Source organism: Hemicordylus capensis, chromosome 4, assembly GCF_027244095.1.
Source record: "Hemicordylus capensis ecotype Gifberg chromosome 4, rHemCap1.1.pri, whole genome shotgun sequence".
Taxonomy (NCBI): Eukaryota; Metazoa; Chordata; class Lepidosauria; order Squamata; family Cordylidae; genus Hemicordylus; species Hemicordylus capensis.
The window spans coordinates 11,228,279-11,248,752 of NC_069660.1; the positions used below are offsets into that span (position 1 = coordinate 11,228,279).

At 46.5% G+C, this 20,474-nt stretch overlaps 1 protein-coding gene and 1 long non-coding RNA gene across 3 annotated transcripts in view; one reads left to right on the forward strand and one right to left on the reverse strand.

Annotated features, from left to right (window-relative positions):
* Positions 1-20,474, reverse strand: part of COL20A1 (collagen type XX alpha 1 chain) — a 172,357-nt gene that overhangs the window by 3,997 nt on the left and 147,886 nt on the right. Inside the window, exons 35-39 of one of the 2 annotated variants that reach the window (XM_053313548.1) lie at positions 18,181-18,216; positions 14,150-14,216; positions 12,401-12,589; positions 2,092-2,169; positions 648-803 (exon numbers count right to left, since the gene is read on the reverse strand). In XM_053313548.1, coding sequence (XP_053169523.1) covers positions 648-803; positions 2,092-2,169; positions 12,401-12,589; positions 14,150-14,216; positions 18,181-18,216 — 526 coding nt within the window. Of the gene's footprint in view, positions 1-647; positions 804-2,091; positions 2,170-12,400; positions 12,590-14,149; positions 14,217-18,180; positions 18,217-20,474 lie in introns of those variants that run through there. The other variant, XM_053313549.1, reaches the window with a different exon arrangement.
* Positions 12,023-15,270, forward strand: LOC128352959 (uncharacterized). The gene is made up of 3 exons (XR_008320738.1): positions 12,023-12,251; positions 13,768-13,857; positions 15,120-15,270. It is a non-coding gene; the product is annotated as an uncharacterized LOC128352959 (long non-coding RNA).

Sequence of the window (20,474 nt, forward strand, 5' to 3'; positions counted from 1 at the left end):
TACACTGTGCCAGCACCTCTGCGGGTGTGACTGATTCCAGCCATGCAGACTTGCTGCTGGTGCTGGTGCTGCTGGGAGGTCCTTCCTGGCTACTGGTGCCACGGTGGCATACCCTGTTTTCAAGGCTGGAGACTTCATGTCTCAGCCAGGCTTCTGTGCACCTTCTATACAGATGATCATGCTCAGCTTCTGTTGGCAGATACTAAAACCAACAGAGTGCCTTTTGTGTACGCACATGCAAGAGCAGAAATCCAGTTTCATGCAAGAGTAGAAATCCAGTTTTCACTGATTTCCTTTTAAGACTTCAGCCCCATGAGCCACATTTCACAGTGCTCTGGGGGCTGCCTTGCCTTGTGTCAATGAGTTCCACAGGTAAACAAGGTGCTCTTTTTATCATAAAGTCTCTCTTTTTGTTATATCCACTGCTATCTCCGTGGAAGACCATGAGCCCTTTGCATTTTGAGAGAGTGGGGATATTTCCTCCTTATTCTCCTTCTCCATGCCAGTGATGCATCTACCACACCTGGTTGTGGGGAGGTACAAGGACCAGCCATGGGAAGAAGGGGGAGGAAAGCTTTCTTTCACAAGCTTCTTGAAGTTGTCTCCATCCTTCCCCCTGCCTCTGCCTGAACATAATAAGGATTCACCTCTTGTGCTTTCTTCATAGCAACCCGAAGGGACACAACCACCTGCATGGCCAGGCTCTCCGGGCTGGCCTCTTGCCCCAGGAAACCCAGGGGGGCCGGTGCTGCCAATGGATCCCTTTGAGCCTTGCTTGCCAAGCATCTCTTCCCCTGCAGGGCCTGGAAAAGAAGAGCATCTTCTCAAAACGCCACATCACCATGCTACACTAGAGACAGGCTGACGTCCACATGCTTAGGAGGGAGCCCGGAGTGGCTCATCCTAACAAGCTGGCGGCAGGGAGGGGGGCACCAAATGAGGCCTCCTCGGCTCGCTAGCATGAGCTGCTGCTGGAGGCAAGTCAATCGCTGAGATTCAGCTCATACCTTCAGCTAGGGTGGGGCTGCAGTCACAGTGGAGGAATGACAGAATGACAGCATGCCCCCTTCCCATCCGCCACACAGATCGCCTCTAATGTGAACCATGTTTACATGAGCTCCCCCCTCCTACTTTTTGATGGGGGGAAAACAACAGAAGCTGGATCTCCAAGTGTTCATGCTACTCCAGTGTCACGCCCAGAGGAGTCCATGCACTGGGCTCTGGGCATCTGGAATGCAAAACATGCACCACAGGAAGTGACCTTACATGCTCATCTGAGGAACTGCACAATCTCAGAGCTGATGTTGTTTTGAGGGCGAGCATGTGTCAGGGTCAAGGCTGAGTCCCCTGATATCGAAGGCTGCACAGCTGGGATCGGCCTCTGCTTGAAATCCTACAGAGCTGCCTGACAGCATTAGACTGTCAATATGAAGCAGCTCTGCATACGTCCAGAGTGGTGGAATAAATCTGCTCAGCTGTGGCCAAAGCTAAGTGTAAGGTAAAAAAATCCTTTGTGAATTTTCTAGCTCTAGGGTTTTCTCTGTTTTGCTTTTTGCTGACCTCCACTTCAGAAGCAGGGGCTCTGTGTAAGTGTCTTTTTCTACCTTGCCGACAGATTTCCGATGGCCACCCTACATCATACGCTGGGTGAGACCAATGCTCATCTTGCCCAATATTCTGCCTTCTGACAGTGGACAGTCAGATGCTTTAGAAAGGTCCAGAACCAGAACATGATGGTATAAGCATCCCTAATCTTTAGTCCTCAACTTCTGGAAGTTAGAAATTGAGTCTCTCTCTGAACTTGGAAGGATGCATGTGCGGCCATGGCTAGGTAGGTATCTACCACTAGGCCTAACCTCCATACATTTAGTTTGCTTTTGTTATGCCACTAATGCTGGTGGCCCTCTTGGCATCCTGTGGTGATGAATTCCACAGATCGATTATGTGCTTTTAAAAAATGAATATAATAAAGTGCCTCCATTTGTTAAATCTGTTGCTGTCTCAGAAAAGACCCTGAGCTTTTTGCATTGTGAGAGAGTGGGGATATTTTCTCTTTATTAACTCTGCATGCCAGTGATTCATTGACCATACCTGCTCGACCTCTTGGTCCTTGAGAACCTTCCTTGTTTGGTCCAGGAGAACCCTTCTCCCCCTTGGTCCCAGGGGCACCTGTTCAATGAGAAAGAAAAGATCCCTTGGTTTATGTCCTACTGCTAATGTAACGGTTATCTCCAGATTTGCTAAACACAGTCCACACTACGACACAAACACACAACTGGAGAAATTTTCCAAAACTGTCATGAAAGGGGACTCTAAGGGAGCTTCCATTTGCCCCATTTGTGGATATGTCCCCTAACTCTCTGATGTGGGGAACAAGCAGGCGTGTGCACATCTCCCCCCAACCCTGTATGGTTCATTTGAACAGCTTCATTTGAACCTCCCCTCACGGCACAGATAAGAATACTAATTTAAATGGATGAATTGCCCCATCAGGTGATGAGGACATGATACCCTGGGTGGAGATTGATGTGTGCGTCCATGATCTTCCACCCCATGTTTGAGATGGCTGTGGGATGCATTATCTGAACATACTTTCTGACATACTGCTTTTTTATATGCAGGGATTGGGGTTTTTTTTAATGGAGGATCATTGAGTTCTTAAATAATTCAAATGTGAAATTGCTGATCTCCTAGCAAAAATATGTAACTTGTCCCTACTGTCAGGCTCTGTACCAGAGAACTAGTACCAATGTAACTCTGCTTTTCAAAAAAGAGCCCAGGGGGGATCTGGGAAATTACAGGCCGGTTAGCTTAACTTCTGTTGGGGGTAAATTGATGGAAAGTGTACTTAAGGACAAAGTTGTTAAACACATAGAAGAATGGGCCTTGCTGAAGGAGAACCAGCAGGGCTTCTGCAAGTGCAAGTCTTGCTTCACTAACATTTTTGTAGTTCTTTGAGAGTGTCAACAGGCATGTGGACAAAGGTGATCGGGTTGACATAGTATACTTGGACTTCCAAAGAGCTTTTGACAAAGTTTCCCACCAAAGACTCTTGCATAAACTTAGCATTCATGGGATAAGCGGAAAGGTTCATGTGTGGATTGGCAACTGGTTGAAGGACAGGAAACAGAGGGTAGGAATAAATGGACAGTTCACTAAATGGAAGAATAAAGGGTAAGTGAGGTCCCCAAGGGATCTGTACTGGGACCAGTGCTCTTTAATTTGTTCATAAATGATCTAGAAGTTGGAGTAAGCAGTAAAGTGTCCAAATTTGCTGACGACACAAAACTATTCTGGGTAGAAAAATCCAAAACAGATTGTGAGGAGCTCCAAGAGGATCTCTCAAAACTGGGTGAGTGGGCAACAAAATGGCAAATGTGGATCAATGTAAGTAAGTGTAAAGTGATGCACACTGGGGCAAAAAACCCCAACTTCACATATACACTGATGGGGCCTGAGCTGTTGGTGACTGAACAGGAGAGGTATCTTGGTGTTGTGGTAGACAGCTCACTGAAAGTGTCAAATCAGTGTGCAGCAGCTTTGAAGAAGGCAAATTCCATGCTAAGGATCATTAGGATGAAGACTGCATCCCCCGCCTGCCCTAAAATTATGTCTTTATAAAGATCTATGGTGCAGCCATGTTTGGCATAATGTGCACAGTTCTGGTCACCATATCTCAAAAAAGACATTAGGTGCAGGAGAGGGCAACCAAGATGATCAAGGGACTAGATCACCTTCCATATAAGGCAAGGCTACAGGATTGGCCTACTGGATCAGCCCCAAGGCCCATCCAGTCCAGCATCCTGTTTCACACAGTGGCCCACCAGATGCCTCTGGGGAGCCCACAGGCAAGAGGTATGTGCATGCCCTCTCTCCTGCTGTTGCTCCCCAGTTGCAACTGGTATTGAGATGTATCATGCCTCTGAGGCTGGAGGTGATCCACAGCCACCAGACTAGTATCCATTGATAGACTTGTCCTCCATGAATTTGTCTAAGCCCCTTTTAAAGCCATCGAAGCTACTGGACATTCCGAGGTCCAAGGTCCAGGGGGGTGGGCTCCAAATGGCTGGGGGGCCTCGGCAGCCACCCTGTGTCTGCCCCACCAAACTTTGGCTGTTTTGTTTTTTTAAAAAACCTTCTTACTGGGGCCGGAGGCCTCAAAGACTGGAGGGACGCTGACCACGTCTATTTGGACCAGCGTCCTTAACAAAGTGTGAGACACACCTGTGGAGTTGGTTAAAGACGCTGGCCTGTATGGACATGGCCAGCGTCCCTCTGGTTTCTCGCTGCCGGGCAGGAGGGAGAGGGGAGAAGGCAGAAGAACTGCTCCCCACCCCCAACCCACAGCCAATATGTGATCCTCAACTGCAGTTTCAGCTCATGGATGCTAGGGGAAATCTTTCCTACATGCTTGGCTCAGAGTGTGGAATGCAGAAAAAAACAAGCAGTTATCTTGCATGCTCATTTGAGAAGGTACAGAAATCAGAGCTGATATCGACTGCGAGCAGGAGTCCATGGGCCATAAGGAGGCACCTGAGGGTAGCGTAGTCAAGCAGGCAAGGTCAGGCTGGTGCTTCAGGACCTTGGCCAGTGCCAAGCAGACACCTTGCTCTGACAATGACTGGCACTCATCTAAGCCCTTATGCACTCCCCTGGATTTGACTCCTTCTCCCGGGCCCCACCTCCTTCCTAAGGAGAGGCAAGGCCTCTGGGCTGGAGCATGGCACTCTCTGCCTAGTACATTATCTGCAGCGGCAAGCAGACATCAAGGAGTGCAGAGGATCAGTAGGCAGGCAGAATCATCGAGGAGCAAGCAGTCCTTCAGACAACATGTTGGATCTAAACAATTTCAGGCTTCAAAGGTGATAACTAGCACTCGGAAAGGGGCTCAGAAACAAACTGTAGATAATGGAGTAATATGCTTTGAATGATGGTCCCCCACCAGTGGCATTCTACTTCACCTGCGGTTTCCAAACACTCTTCAAAGCCAGCCCCATGTGCAGTGCCTTGCAGTAGTCTGATATTACCATGCATGTGTAACAGTGGACAAGTCTGCCTTCTCTGGGAATGGGTTATTTGCTGTCTTTGGAGGAGAACACTTGCTTTCTATTGCAATCAGAATATCAACGCTCCCTACACCAATCCACACCAATATGAGGTGATCATTGTCCCCATATTCCACCTTGCCACCCTCTTTCAAAAGGGTTACCCTCAAATTTCTCACAAAACATGTAGGACCTAGAGGCAAACTAAATAACACACAGAAAATCTAGGATCAGAACTCCCAATGTTCCTTTTCCTGAAGTGTAGTGCTGGGGGAGCGGCTGTTTAACCCCTCCTCTTGTGTTATTTTCCTGATATCAATAGCCCTCTGCCCCAGAAGCTTTTATTGACACCACTGGGGAAAACAAAAAGGTACCTTGTTGATCTTTCCCCAGCAGGGCAAATAGCCACTAGAAGGGCCTGAATGGGAAAAATTCCATCCTTTACTATGACAATTTCAGGGTTATATAGTTGCTGGGATGTGTGTGTTAACTTTTAGCATGAAAACAGAGTGGAAGTAAGTGGTTAAATTATCTTTTACTGCCATGCCATGACACCAGTCCATATTGAGGCCTGCTCAGCTGCTGCTTTAGAGTAAAAGCAAGCCTTTAATTAGACAAAGATGCAATTAATGTCATATCTGGTTTGACTCTCAGTAAGATTCATAACAGAGGGGGAGGAGGCTTAAAATGTGGGCTTCTTTTTATTTATGTCTTAGTTTAAAATTCTTCAGCATCTTATGTCATCTTATTTTCCCAAATCTCTAATTCTAGCCTTTACACACACACACACACACACACACACACACACACACACACACACACACACACAGTAGGACTTTTGGGATTTTATAACCACCCAAAGGTACTCACTAGGCAAACCATATGGAGTTTTTCTTCTTTTGTTGTTCTTTGCTAACATTTTTAGCAATACTGAAACCACTGACACCACAGGCCACCTCCCCAGAAATTTCTCAAACTTATGAACATGATTTAAATGCCTCAACAGATTCTTTAGACAAGAATCTTCCAAATTTTGCTTTAGGTGAAATCTGGACCCCCCTGAGAATGTCCACTAATCTTAATGACATTCTTTTGGCTCCATTCAAAATCCCTGCAGATCTTTCATTTGAGCAGAATCCTCCAACAGTGCCTCAAATTTTGCTCTAGGTGAAATTTGGTGGCAGCTCTAACCCTTGCAGCTTCCCTCAATTCCCTTTTGTCGTTTGCCATTCTCAGAATGTGACAAAACTCAAAACAGCACTCCAGGTGAAGCACCAGCAAACTAGGACATGGAACAGCTGCCAATAACCAGATGTGTCCATCATCATGCTGATTATTTACAGCTTCCAGTATTCATTACTGCTTCCTTTCCACATTTCTGGTGGCCAGGTTATAGTTTCCCTTCTTTTTTTGATAGATGTATTTTGAGTGAGAGGGGTCTGTAGCTGGGTAGCAGAGCATTTGCTTTGCATGCAGAAGGGCCTAGGTTCAATCCTGGGCATCTCCAGGGAGGGACACTCAACTCCTGCCTGTGGCTTCCACCAGCATCTGGTGGGCCACTGTGCAAAAAGGATGCTGGACTAGATAGGCCTTGGTCCTGATCCAGCAGGGCTGTTCTCCTGACTCCTGCCAGGTGTTGGAGATGATGGCATCGACTCTTAACACCAGCAACCACTAGGGGCATTAGGGAAAGAGAGAGCCAGTAAGGGCATTCCCCCCTGACCATGCTTTCGCTACTCTGATTCGCCTTTGTTAGACTGATAAATCTTGTTCTCTCACCTGGGGAGAAATACTTCCATCTTCTCCCCTTCGCCCACTTCCTGTATTAAGCTAGCAACCAAGCATGTAGGTTTTATCGATCTCCCTGAAAGATTTCCTAAACCAACTCCTTTATTTGGAACTTTAACTCCATGTCTCCAGACGATATTAATTAGCCATGCTCCCTTACCTGTGCACTTCCACTTCAGCTGGGGCAGATAAAGAAATCTCCCCTCTTGAACTCTCTAACACCTGGGACCTAGGAGAGCCACTGTGGGTTGCAGCAAGGTTGGAGTGGGCCCCAGGGCAAAAAGTGAAACTGCCGCCCTGCCGCCTTCTTTGAAGAGGAGGGAAGGGGAGCGCAAAGAGTAAGCTGTGGCTCAGCTGGTGGGCCACCCAGGGGCATTTGTCCGTTCCCCCCAGTTCAGTTATTATTATACCCCTAGAGCCGCTGCCAGTCAGAATAGGCAATCCTGAGCTAGATGGACCAATGGTCTGACTTGGTATAAGGCAGCTCCCCATGTTAGGAACATAGGAAGCTGCCGTATACTGAGTCAGACCATTGGTCTATCTAGCTCAGTATTGTCTACACCAGGGGTTATCAGCATTGGGTCTCCAGATGTTATTGGACTTCAACTCCCATAATCCCCTGCCCCAGTAGCCTTTGGTTGGGGATTATGAGAGTTGAAGTCCAATAACATCTGGGGGCCCAACGTTGAGAATCCCTGGTCTACACAGACTGGCAGCGGTTTTTCCAAGGTTGCAGGCCGGAATCTCTCTCAGCCCTACCTTGGAGTAGCCAGAGAGGGAACACGAAACCTTCTGCTCTTCCCAGAGTGGCTCCATCCCCTGAGGGGGATATCTTACAGTGCTCACATGTGATCTCCCATTCTTATGCAAACAGGGCAGACCCTGCTTAGCTAGGGGGACAAGTCATGCTTGCTACCACAAGACCAGCTCTCCTCTCCTCATAGTTCCTATAAAGCTATGAGTTCATATCATTGTCAGTCAGAATAGTGGCTGACATTTCTGGCACGTATGGAAGATATCACACCACTGTTGCTTTGGACATGGAAGCAGAGTCACTGCTGTTCCTTACCGGTGGTTGCACAAGCAGCTGTTCTTGCTGTTTCTCCCATTTGCCACAACCGGAGTACTTATAGTACCAAAGCCCTGGACACAGAAGCCTGTTAAGAGCGACAACCAGGAACCCATGGATCTAGAAGTGGGTACAGCATGCATCCTCCGTACACACGTATGAAACTGTCTAGTCCTGAATCAAACCATTAGTCCATCTAGCTGAGTATTGTCTACACTGACTAGTAGCAGCTTTCCAGGATTTCGGACAAAGGTATTTCCCGGCCCACCTGGAGATTCCAATGATTGAACCTGAGACCTTCTGCACACAACGCAGGTGCTTTACCACCATGGAGTTATGGCCCAGGGTTCTTGGGGTGCAGAGTGACTCCACCCAACCAGGCTGGCCACTGTCTCCCCTCATTTGGAAGAAATATAAAAGCTCCTTGTGAAGACTGAGATGTTGCCTGAGCATCAATAGTCCTTACAGGTTGTGTCTTCTGACTTACTGTGACTGATATCCTAACAGAGCACTGGTGCCCTGTGAGAAGTGCCAGTGATGAGTTCAACTAACACAACTTAGGCACTCATGAGGGGACAACAAATTTCAATGACTACTCTTTGCTCCAGAAGCCCTCTTTACCACTTGGAAATATATCCCTGAGGGTCATGCAGCCCTCAGGGACATACTTCGGGTGGCACAAAAGGCTTCCAGGGGAAGGCAAGGTCTTAAAAAAAACACTGTCCCATGTGCATGTCAAGGTCGGTGCTGTGTTAATCTGGAACTCATCAGCAGCACCAGAGCATCTCGTGTAGCTCTGATGCTTCATTAGTCAGGTTCTTGGCTCCTGGTTCCTGTCCTGATCCCTGGTTCTGACCCCTTGTTTAACTCCTCATTACTGACCCCCAAGCCTGTCACTTTGGGCTCCTGGCTCCTAACTATTGCTCAAATGCTACTTATGGTTGAGCTCTGGCCCCAGTCCAGTTAAAGCCATAGACATTTAGCCCTGGACTGATGGCCTGGACAGAAATGCTCATTCCCATTCTGAATGAAATACACTTTCTACCAGCTTCATATGGCTCAAATTAACATTTCAATGTGCATAGCCATGTGCGTCCAGTTGCACATCTGCATTGACAATCTGTGTCAAAAGCTGCTTACATGTACGAGTCTCTGTTGCACAAACAGGCATTTAATATAAAATGCCACAGGGCTTTTATATCATGGACTCACTGTTGGCTTAGGAACACAGGAAGCTGACCTGCACTTGGTCAGGCCATTGGTCCATCTAGCTCAGTACTGTCTACACCAGTAGTACCACCAATAAATTGTGGCTGGAGGTGATAGGAGTTGTAGTTCAACAACACCTGGAGGGCCGGGTTTACCCACCCCTGGTCTACACAGACTGGCAGCAGCTCTCCAAGTCTTCAGGCAGGAGTCTTTCCCAGCTCCACCTGGAGATGGTGCCAGGGATTGAACCTGGGACCTTCTCCATGCAATGTAGAAGCTCTACCACTGGGCAATGGCCCCAGCCCCATTTTATTATTGTTGGAGACACAGCTCCAGATGGCATCGACCTTTGCACCTAATGACCACTAGGGGCACTGGGAGTAGAGATAGTCAGGATCTCCTTCTCTTTCCTATTTATCTCTGCCTGTATGACCCCTCAAATGATAGAGTGTACTCAGGAACTTCCGGGGAGTGACTGCGACTCCTCCTCCTTCTCTCCAGAATGCTTCTACCTCTCTCGCTGAGCACCATGCTTCTATAGTTCTCTCTATGACCACCATGTAGCCAGCAGTTAGGTATAAGTCTTTCCTATCATCATGTACTTCTAAATGAAGTAGATTAGTTTAACCTTGAGTCAATCTCCATGCTTATCATTTACAAGCTGTTGCCCCAGAGACCTTGCTAACTTCTGCTGGGAGTGAGGTAGCTCCTGAAATACTCTGCTTTATAAGTAATTACCCCCAATAATTATTATCCATGGTGGAGCCCTTATAGCTTTCACACCAATGCACCTATTTAGCCAAATTTGCTTTCTAGCACATGTGTCTGCACATTTTCCTTCCCTATGTGCAGCACTATACAGTTTCCTCTGGCAAAAATTGCTGGCCCATCCCCACAGTTTAACTGAGAAATGCCAGATCTACATTTCCATCCTGCCAAGCATGTATCAAGTGGTCCCAGAGCTGGACAGCTCTTCTGCAAGGGCTGAAACAATCTCCAAGATCAGTGGTTTGTCAAGTTCTCATCCAACAAGCTGTCAGCCCTGTTGACCACCCTATTCTCAACAACTGGCTTGTAAGAACCATGGAAGGACAAGAGAACCTAATTTCTCCCTTCCAAGAAGCTCTGCTGGAAATGCCTCCTACAAGGGCATTGATATAATCCGTTTCATCTGGAAGCAACCTTAGGAGCTTCTAAAATATAGGGATGGACAAGAAAAGGCAGTCTGACAGATTCAGGTTGGTGTGCAATCTGGTCTCTGATGCCTGCCAATTAAACCACCAACTTTGACTCTTGGCAATAACAAGAAGGGAAACTATCAGCAAAGGAGGAAGCTTAACTAGCCATCCTTGCTCTAACAGCTTCTCTCTCCTTCTCCCTTTCTCTCATGCTGAACTCTTTGGCTCTAATTATAATGCAGCTTGCACTGCTCTGGAGCACTGACTAAAGGAGGGTCCTGGAACAGATGGAGACTTAATCCTTGCATTAAAACCAGAGGCGCTGCCAAAATGACTCGGCATTTGCAATAAAACAAAGGGTTGCAGTAATGCTGCTTCCTCTCCAAACAGGACAGCTTTTAGCTCCAGGCCAAGAGGGCAGGGAGATAAGCCAGCATGCTCTCTAAAGCTCAGGAAAGAGCCAGTTCAAAAATAAAACCAAACAGCGTGCATTTGCCTGCTGAGTTGTGTGATAAGCTTCTCCTCACGTCACTCTTTTCTACTTTGGAAAGATAATTGGCCAAGAACACCGCCATCTTCACCCAGGCCTGACAGAATCATATGATCAGAAGGAGTCCAAAAGGCCCATGAAGTTCAGTTTCCTGCTCTCCCTAGTGAAGGAAACTCTCTGCCTACCGGAGCCCAAGTGGGAATCTGGCCAACCTTCTACCCTGAAGACCCCTAAGAAAGGTATTAATTCATAAAGGAGGCCTGGCCTACATATGCAGCAGATGTTAGAAAGAGAAGGTGGTGCTATGAACTGTGTACCATTTCAGACTTCAGGGAGGAAATGCCATTTCTAATTGCCTTCCAATATGAACACTCCATGCAAGCAGAAAACTAGCAGTTTAAGGAGAACTCGTTACTAGTTTTCTGCTTAAAGTTTTGTTTTGTTTTTTAAGGACAATATTCAGAAACATGATCTCCACTTGCAATCTGAAACAGTATCTCCTCTGTGTACACTCCTCATTCCCATCTCACTCTGCTGCATGTGTAGACCCAGTCTCAACCCCTTCGCTCAAGCTGGTTCATTTTCTCCTTTCTGTGCTAACTTTACTTATTTTGCAGTTGCATGGGGGCTTTTAGTGTATTAAGAGCACGTCACACGCATCATATTGTAAATTGTAGTTTTAACTTTTTAACTTTTAATGGTTGGATTTAAATCTGGTGTTATCGTTTATTTTGTCAATTGCCACAAGACACTGGTATGAGGAAGGGATGTGCAAAACATTTTGAGCTCGAAATGTTCTGACTCAAAATGGACTGTTTCAAGTGTTTTGAGCTTGAAACAGAACACCCTCCAAATAAAGGGCCTGTTTCAAGCTTGGAACGGAATGACGTTTCGAGTGTTCTGAGCACCATTATGGAGGGCTGTTTTTTACTTCCTGACTGGTTTTGACATTGGCTTCTGATTGGCTTGCGATTTCCTTGTTTCTTGGTTGGCTTGTCATCATACAAATCAACTTGATTTCCATGGTAACAAGTCAACCAAGAAGCAAGGAGATCGCAAGCCAAACTGAAGCCAATGTCAAAACCAGTCAGGAAGTGTGGGGGAAACCCTCCAAAATGGTGCTCAGAACACTTGAAAGGCTCTGAACCCGTTCCATCAGAACAACTGGCTCGACTGATTGTTCCACCAGAATGTTCCAGCCATTTGCATTCTGTTCCAAGCTCAGAATGGAACACAGATCCCATTCCATGCACATCCCTAACATGATGAGGTGGTATAGAAATGTAACAAATAAAATCTTGCTGAGATCATTAGAATGGGGTTTCTCAAAGCTGGATCCCCAGATGTAGTTGGACTACAACTCCCATGATCTGCAGCCACATTGACCATATGGGATGATTGGAGCTGTATTCAGACAACATTTGGTGACCCAGTGTTGAGAACCGCTACCTTAGAACAATCCTATAATGCAGGTCAGTGTTAATATACCCATATATGGGGCACTGAGGTCCCGATTGTGAGTGGCATGCTTGAGACCTGTATCCCATATCTACAGGAATATTTTGCTGAATGAAGAACCCACAGTCATCTTCAAGACTATGGGGAACACTTCTTTTGATACCTCTTTCTCCTGGATATCCATCTCGGCCTGGCTGTCCAGGCATCCCAACTTCTCCCCTTTCTCCTTTCATGCCAGGGGGACCAGGAAGACCAGGGGGCCCGGGTTCTCCAGCCTGCAATTTATCCTCCCAGATGGGAACTGGTTTTCGGGAATGTTCATGGATGAATGAGTCAAACTTCAACACATGAGCTGAAAGAGAGCAAAGGAGGGAGGGAAGGTTCTTTGCATTATAACTTGCACTGTTCTCTAGCTTACCAGGATCTTTCTCTTCCAACATTTCATATTTTCCCCCACCCCTGGACGGTGGCTTATATCCAGCGCACTCAAGAGCCACACACCCAAGAGAGATTAAAGCTTGGTGGCTGCATGGGACTCACCTCTCCTTTGAGGCTTCTAGTGAACGCAGTGGAAGCTCCATGCAAATGAAGTTGTGTATAATCACTGCCGCACCCAGCTCTCATTGGGAATGCTGGGAGTCAGGCAGGGCTGCAATGATGCACAGCATCATTCACATGGAGCCTCTTCCACCTTCACTAGAAGCACTGGTGGAGTGGGGAGTCCCATGAAGCCAGCAAACCCACCTCCTTCTTGTGTGTGTGACTTGCTGCATTGTATGTAAGCCAGTGAACTCAGCTCAAACAGAGCTAAACATTCTTCTGTGCAGAACCCGGCTTTCCATTCTGAACTGCAAGAGATCTGTTGGGTGGTGGTGGGGAGAACATTCAATTGTATTACAAACTGGGCAACTTCATGTTCTCAAGCAGGTAATGATGCACATCAGTGACATCAGTGTCCCCTGCTAACTGAGCAAAGAGGCACCTTTTAAAAGTGGCGGTCCTCTTTATTTAGCAGCAGGAGAGCAACTGGCCCGATCCATCCCCAGCACAGCATCCCTCCAGTGGCTGTTGTTGGTGTCTACCTCGTGTTTCTTTTTAGATTGTGAGCCCTTTGGGTACAGGCAGCCATCTTTTATGTATTTATTTTTCTATGCAAACTGCTTTGAGAACTTTGGTTGAAGAGTGGTATATAAATATTTGTGTGTTGTTTTTTTTTAAAAAATCATTAACAGTGAGACATGGAGAAATGCAGCAGGTGGATGCCCTCCTGAGGATGCCCACCTCCTCCTCATGTTCCAAAATGAAAACTTTTCAGGTGTAAGAGCATAGTGTCCCTCCAATTATAAGTCCAGGGGAGAACCATATGCATCAACCAGGGGCGTAGCTGGGGGAGAGGGGGCCCGTGTTCATCCCTCTCTCTGGCGGTCCCCCAGAGTGAGGGAGATAATGAAGGAAATAGGGAGGGATGGAGCTGGAGGGCCCTTGGGAGCTGGGGGCCCGTGTTCTTTGAACCCTTTCGCTCAATTATAGCTACGCCCCTGCATCAACTACCAGACACTTGGGAAACGCTGCAGCAGCATGACATGGCAACTTCCCAGGATGAAACTAACTGGACTGGAGGTGAGTAAAGGCTACTACGATGTAATAATATAATGTACTAATCCCGATTTTGATCAGATTATTAGAAACTGAGCCTGAGAAGGGATCAGAGTGTTATAACAAAACTGCTCCATAGCAGAATGGTCTACATATTAGCCCCTCACGGGGAGAAAGCCAGGCAATCCAATTAGCAAGGCCATAGCGGTGGATTTGGTAAGGCTCACAATGAAGTGGCAGAAGCAAGTCTGTTCCAGGGAGAGCAAGACTGGGAGGCAAGTCGGCTGTCCAGGCTGATGGAGGGGATTGCACTTACTCTGGATCAGGCGTTCGCAAGCCTGGTTAACCAGATGATAGATTGTAGCTAAGGACTGGGCTTCACCCTAAGGGGAAGAGAGGACAAAAATAAAAATCAATGTACTCTAAAAACAAGGTCGATGTAGCACAGGTATAACCCCTGAGGCAGACATGACTTAGTTGACTCAGTTTGAGCTAGCTCATCAGGAAGAAGACCAAGCTAGAATCCTCTCCCTTGCTATGCTAGACTGTCCTGTGCAGAAGGTTTTCTAGGCTTTATTTATTATTGATTTTTAGCCAGCATCATAAGAATCTTGAGTTAAATGTGTCTGCCTGTCTGTCTATCTAATTTTCTGAGAAAAGGGGAAAGGGGTGGGTTAATCACAGAAAGCAAGAGCTGGCCAGCAGGTGGAGAGGTAGAAATTGTGCAAGGTCTTTGCTCGCTGTATGACCAGCAGAAGAGATCCTGCTAGAAAAGTCCATGGGAATTTGCGAGAGTGTTTGGATGCTGAGTAATCTCTTGCCTTCTTGCAAATTCTTTTCAAAATGCTGCTTATTGGAAGAGCCCAAAGAGAACCGGGCTGCCCATTAGTGACACATATTCCAGAATGTTTTTGTGTGTTTTTAAAAAACCTTGCTACTAAGTTGCCTCTCTTCATATCTATGACTGGGCATGCAGAAAATGCTAATGTAAAACTTCAGTAGTACTTTGATTCCCCAAACTGCTGTAAGAATGTTGTATTAATAAACTACTGCTCAAAGCAACAGTAAATCTAAACACCATTTCGTCCATACATGGTCCTGAAGAGACTTCCATGCAGAGCGTTCTGGTGCTTAAAAAGACTATGAACAAATATTGTTATTAAATGTATTCATTTCCTGTATATTTAATGAAGTCTGATTCTAGTTGCCGTTCAACTCTGTATTATCAGCCCTTATTTGAAGCTGTTTATTTTGTTGGATAATGTATATTTTTTTTTTCATGGCAGGTAATAAAGTAATCAAAATGCAACAAACAACTTGAAAATAGACACTGCTATTATCCATAAAAGCTCGTAACGAAATGAAAATTGAGCCCTGAATCAAACTGCAAGATTTCTGATGACTCTGTCTGGATCGATGTGCAGTCTTTATACAAAATTAAACAAAAACTGGGCAGGATGCCCAGGAAGTGAAAAATGAAAAATGCAATCGTATTACAAAAACACCAGAAAGGAGAACCTAGATGGGGAGCAGCTTAAAAAAAAAAAATTTTAAAACCATCAAGATGCCAATGGAAATGGTAGACAGTCTCTCTTGCACCTGGTTCTGATGAGAGCTGCAGAGGGTATCTAAAGGTAAAGTGTGCCGTCGAGTCGGTGTCGATTCCTGATGACCACGGAGCCATGTGGTTGTCTTTGGTAGACTATAGGAGGGGTTTACCATTGCCTCCTCCCACACAGTATGAGATGATGCCTTTCAGCATCTTCCTGTATTGCTGCTGGGGTTTCCCATAGTCTGGGAAACATACCAGCGGGGATTCAAACCAGCAACCTTCTACTTGTTAGTCAAGCATTTCCCCACTGCTCCACTTAAGGTGGCTTAGAGGGTATCTAGTGGGAGCTTAAAACCAGCCAGCCAACAAACTCACTGGAAATGCATTGCACCGTGGAACATTTGCCAGAAGCGAAGAAGAGGAAGAGTCCTCATGAGGCTCACCCTCATTACTAATACTAATACACCCTCATACTAATCCCAGGGGACGGAGCCAGAGCTCAGTGGAAGGGCATCTGCTTTACATGCAGAAGGTCCCAGGCTCAATCCCTGACATCTCCAGATAGGGCTGAGAAAGATTCCTACCTGGGACCCTAGAGGGCCACTGCCGGTCAGCATAGACAGTATTAAGCTAGATGAACCAATGATCTGACATGGCAGATGTCAGCTTGATAAGAATATAAGGAAAGCCCTGCTGGATCAGGCCAAGACCCATCCAGTCCAGCATCCTGTCTCAGGCAGCAACCAACCAGGTGGACCCGGGAAGCCCACAAGCAGGGAAAAGAGGGCAGCCACCCCCCTCCCTTGGTGCTCCCTAGCACCTGGTGTTCCAGGACATGTCACCTCTTATCCTGATAGAGCCGTTGATAGCTCTATCATCCACAATACGATACAAAAATGACATGAATATGCAAATCTGTCTAACACTTTTAAAAAGTATATAGACCAAAGGAGTAGCCAAGAGGAGGCAGCCAGGGCACGTGCCCTAGGCGCCACTCAAAGGGGGCGCAATTCCATGCCACTCACGGCCCCACCCCCCCACCCCATTAAAAAAAAAATCCCGCTTGGGCGCCGCCGAGTGGCCCGCTGCTCACCACTGCTGCCCGCGTCTGGCATCTCCTCTCCTGCTCCGGGCACCGGCGCGCGCCCCCCCCACTCACACAGGCGCAGCAGCAGCACACACCCGAGAACTCCAAGTCCGGGTGGGGCGGAGGGCCAGCACGCATGCCCACAACCTGACCACATGGGTTGAGGCAGGGGAGAGAGTGAGTGACTAGCAGCAGCTGCTGGGCGTGCATGCTCTTCGTGTGCAGTGCTGTCGTTTTCATTGTTTGTTCCTTACTGTTTCTGTTTTTGCCCTCGAGCCACCATTGCCTGCCCAGCATTCTCTTGATTCTTACTTCCTCCCAGTCCCAACAAAAAGGAAGTAAACCGCTGTTGAAGATTAATGAATTAGAACGGATTAGAAAACCTTAAGTGAATGAGGGGGAAAGGAAAGAGGCAGCATCTACTCTGAAGCGGGTTTTCTTTTGAAGTCAGTGGGGGGAGGTCCTCTCTTATAGCTCAGTCTGATGCATGTTTACTTGGAAGTAAGGTCTCTGTGTTCAACAGGGCTTACTCGATGCAGACTCAAAAGTCCCTTAATGTGGATTCCTTAAAGGTAGTGCGGGCTGGGCTAAGCTTCTTGCGGTAATCAAAGAACAAAAAAGCAAGTGGGCGGCAGAGAGACTGGAGAGCCTTTCCCTTTCCCTATCCTTGGGCCGTGGGCCGGGGCGCAATTCTGCCGCTGCACCCTGCTGACGAGCCCAACATTGCCCTGCTGCTCTCCCTCTCTCTATGCCTATTTGTAAACCCACCATTAAAAAAACAACAACCCACCTTGAGTGGGCAAGGCAAGGCAGTCACAGAGAGTGAGAGAGGGGCACGGAGAATCGGGTGCTCACAAGGAGCCTTCCCCTTCTGATGAGCGGAGCGGAGCAGAGCAGGCACCACCAGGCAGCACACGCACTGAGGTGCTGCTTATCCCAGCAGCAATTTCATTAGCAAAGGGAGGGAAGAGACTGGTGGCCATCACCATATCCAGCAGCAGCGAATTCCATAGTTTAACTACACATTGTGTAAAGAAGTACTTCCTTTTGTCTAACCTGTTAAGAACAGCTTCCTATGTTCGCCTTCCATTTTATTATTATTATTTTACACAGTCAGACAGGTGTTATTGACTGGTTTGTTTAATCCAGACATTGAGTCCTTCCCAAGGACCTGGAATGGCTGAATTCTATTGTCAGTGTTGTTGCTGTTGTTATAGATATCGTTGCAGAATATAGGCTGTTCCCAGTAAAGTTGCTTTTTGTAATTGGCTGATGGTGATTTCTGTGGCCCCTCTGGTGTTGAGGTGCTCTTCAAGGTCTTTTATTATTATTTAATAATTTACACAGTCAGACAGGTGTTATTGACTGGTTTGTTTTATCCAGACATCGAGTCCTTCCCAAGGACCTGGGATGGCTGGATTTTATTGTCAATGTTGTTGCTGTTATAGATATTGTCGCAGAATATAGGCTGTTCCTAGTAAAGTTGCCTTTTGTAAGTGCCTGTACTGCATCATGGGCAAAAGAAATGTGTATACCAAGCCAGTGATTATGAAGTTTGGTGCCATCACGACTCTTCAGTCTGTAGTGCTGGCTTCTGTGCCAGTTTAGTATATCCTCCTAGGGAGCAAAAAGCAGAAAGAAAGAAAGAAAGAAAGAAAGAAAGAAAGAAAGAAAGAAAGAAAGAAAGAAAGAAAGAAAGAAGACTTACTTTCTCTCCCCTTTCTCCTTTTGGGCCAGGCAGCCCCTGGAAGATAAAACAAAATGAAAGGCAAATTTACACACACACACACACACACACACACACACACACACACACACACAACACCTTGGAGGCAGTGAACAAAAATGAAAAGGTCACTTTAATTTAAAACAAAAACAAAAGCCCAACACAGCTACAGTTGCTTGCCCGTTCAATTCCTAGGGGAAAGCAGTACAGTCATAACACATTTCACGCAAGCCCCTACAGGCAGATGCCAACGTGAGAGCAGACCTTTCAATAGGCCTCCTTTACAGGTTCGTTTCCTCTCCTGAGTGGAAACATTTTCCTGCAGACCATGGGCAAAGGCCTTCAGGGCAGGAATGCTCAGCAGAACTATAATGCATTTTCTTATATGGCACAATCACTGTGCAGGCACTTTACAGAGTAAAAGAAGAATACCAAGGATTTGGAAAGGAAGTTCGGCCTGATCAGTGAAGACCACATGCAAATCTTCTGAATGCTGCCTTAGATTCCCTAATAGACAACAGGCAGGAAATGATATAAATAGTTGATTATAGTAGCGACTCCATCCACAAGTTGTTGCACAGTTGAAAAACTGCACATACAATGGACAACAATGAATCCAACCAGCATTTTCTAAGGAATGATGCACTGGTAAAGGTAAAGTTGTGCTGTCGAGTCGGTGTCGACTCCTGGCAACCACAAAGCCTTGTGGTTTCATATGGTAGAATACAGGAGGGGTTTTACCATTGCCATCTCCCACACAGTATGAGACGATGCCTTTCAGCATCTTCCTATATCACTGCTGCCCAATATAGGTGTATCCCATAGTCTGGGAAACATACCAGCAGGGATTCAAACCAGCAACCTCTTGCTCCCTAGGCAAGTTATTTCCCTTCTGTACCATTAGGTGGCGATGCACTGAGTAATAGTGAGATCACCTGTCTCCCCACCACACTGCTTGCGTCGCATTGGCTTAGAAATGAGCTAAGCCAATTATGAGCTGAGCTGAGACAATCCTCAAACTTGTGTCCCTGGATGTCATTGGACTATAACCTCCATCGTCCCCAGCCAGAATGGCCGAAGGTCTTTTGGCCATTTTGGCTGGGGATGATGGTAGTTGTAGCCTAACAACATCTGGGGACCCAAGTCTGAGAACCTTCTAGCAACTTGTTATTCATGTTGTCTCAATAAATACTGTAAATATTTACTGGCTTCTGCAGAATCCTTGAAAATCAAGACTACCACAGGCCAATGAAGACCCTTGGGGCACAAAGGTCAGCAACAGTGGGTCATCAACAGGCTGCAGCCTCTTTCTCTTCCCATACAATCCAATGGAGTAATATTTTCACTGGATTGTATGAAGCTGGAGTAAAAAGGCTGTATTCGTCAAAATCCCTATTCTTTATTTATTTAATACATTTATATGCTGCCCCAAATCAATGTATCGGGGCAGTTCACAACTATTAAACAATAATACAAATAAATCAAACATTAAAATCAATTAAAACTCCAAAAGCTGCTTTAAACAAAATCAATTTACAATATTTAAAATTAAAGAAGTAATTTTAGGAGGAACACCCACACTCCTCCGTGGTTGCTTGGGATAAGAGGGCCCTCAGTGGGGCATGCCTGGCTTCTCCCATCAGGTTTCTTTCTTTCTTTCTTTCTTTCAGATCATCATCATAATCAACTTTATATGTTAGCTACCCCATAACAAAGTGTTCTCTGGGCAGCTCACAACTCAACACAGCATTAAAATATCAAATAAAACATAACACATGCAATCAAAACAGACCAAAAGGGAGGAAAGGGGACAAAATACAATTTTAAAAAATTAAAAACTTTTTAAAAATCAGTTTTAAAAATCAAGATTAAAAATCAAAATGTAAAAGGTCTGAGTGGACAAAAAGGTCTTTACTTGGCTTTAGGGGTGTGCAGAAACAGTTCGAATCAAAGTTGGTTCAATGTGAACTGATCTGGTTCAAACCAGAGCAGCCACCCAAAAAGGGTTTGAACCAAACCAGGCCCAAATTTAAATGGTTCGGCCAGTTCAGGAATCCAGCAAGCGTTACGAGTATGGGGGTCCCTAGCGACTAAAGTTGGGTTGAAAAGAGCAGGCAGGGCAGAGGGCGGGAGGTCACCTTACCGGTGCCGGCTCAACAGCAGTGGTGGCAGGCCGGCAGAGGCTGCTCTAGGCCCCACGGGCGCTGCCCCCCATCAGTACGGGCCAACAGGGTTCCAGTTCCTGATAGGCCCCCACTGGCCCCCGCTGATGGGGG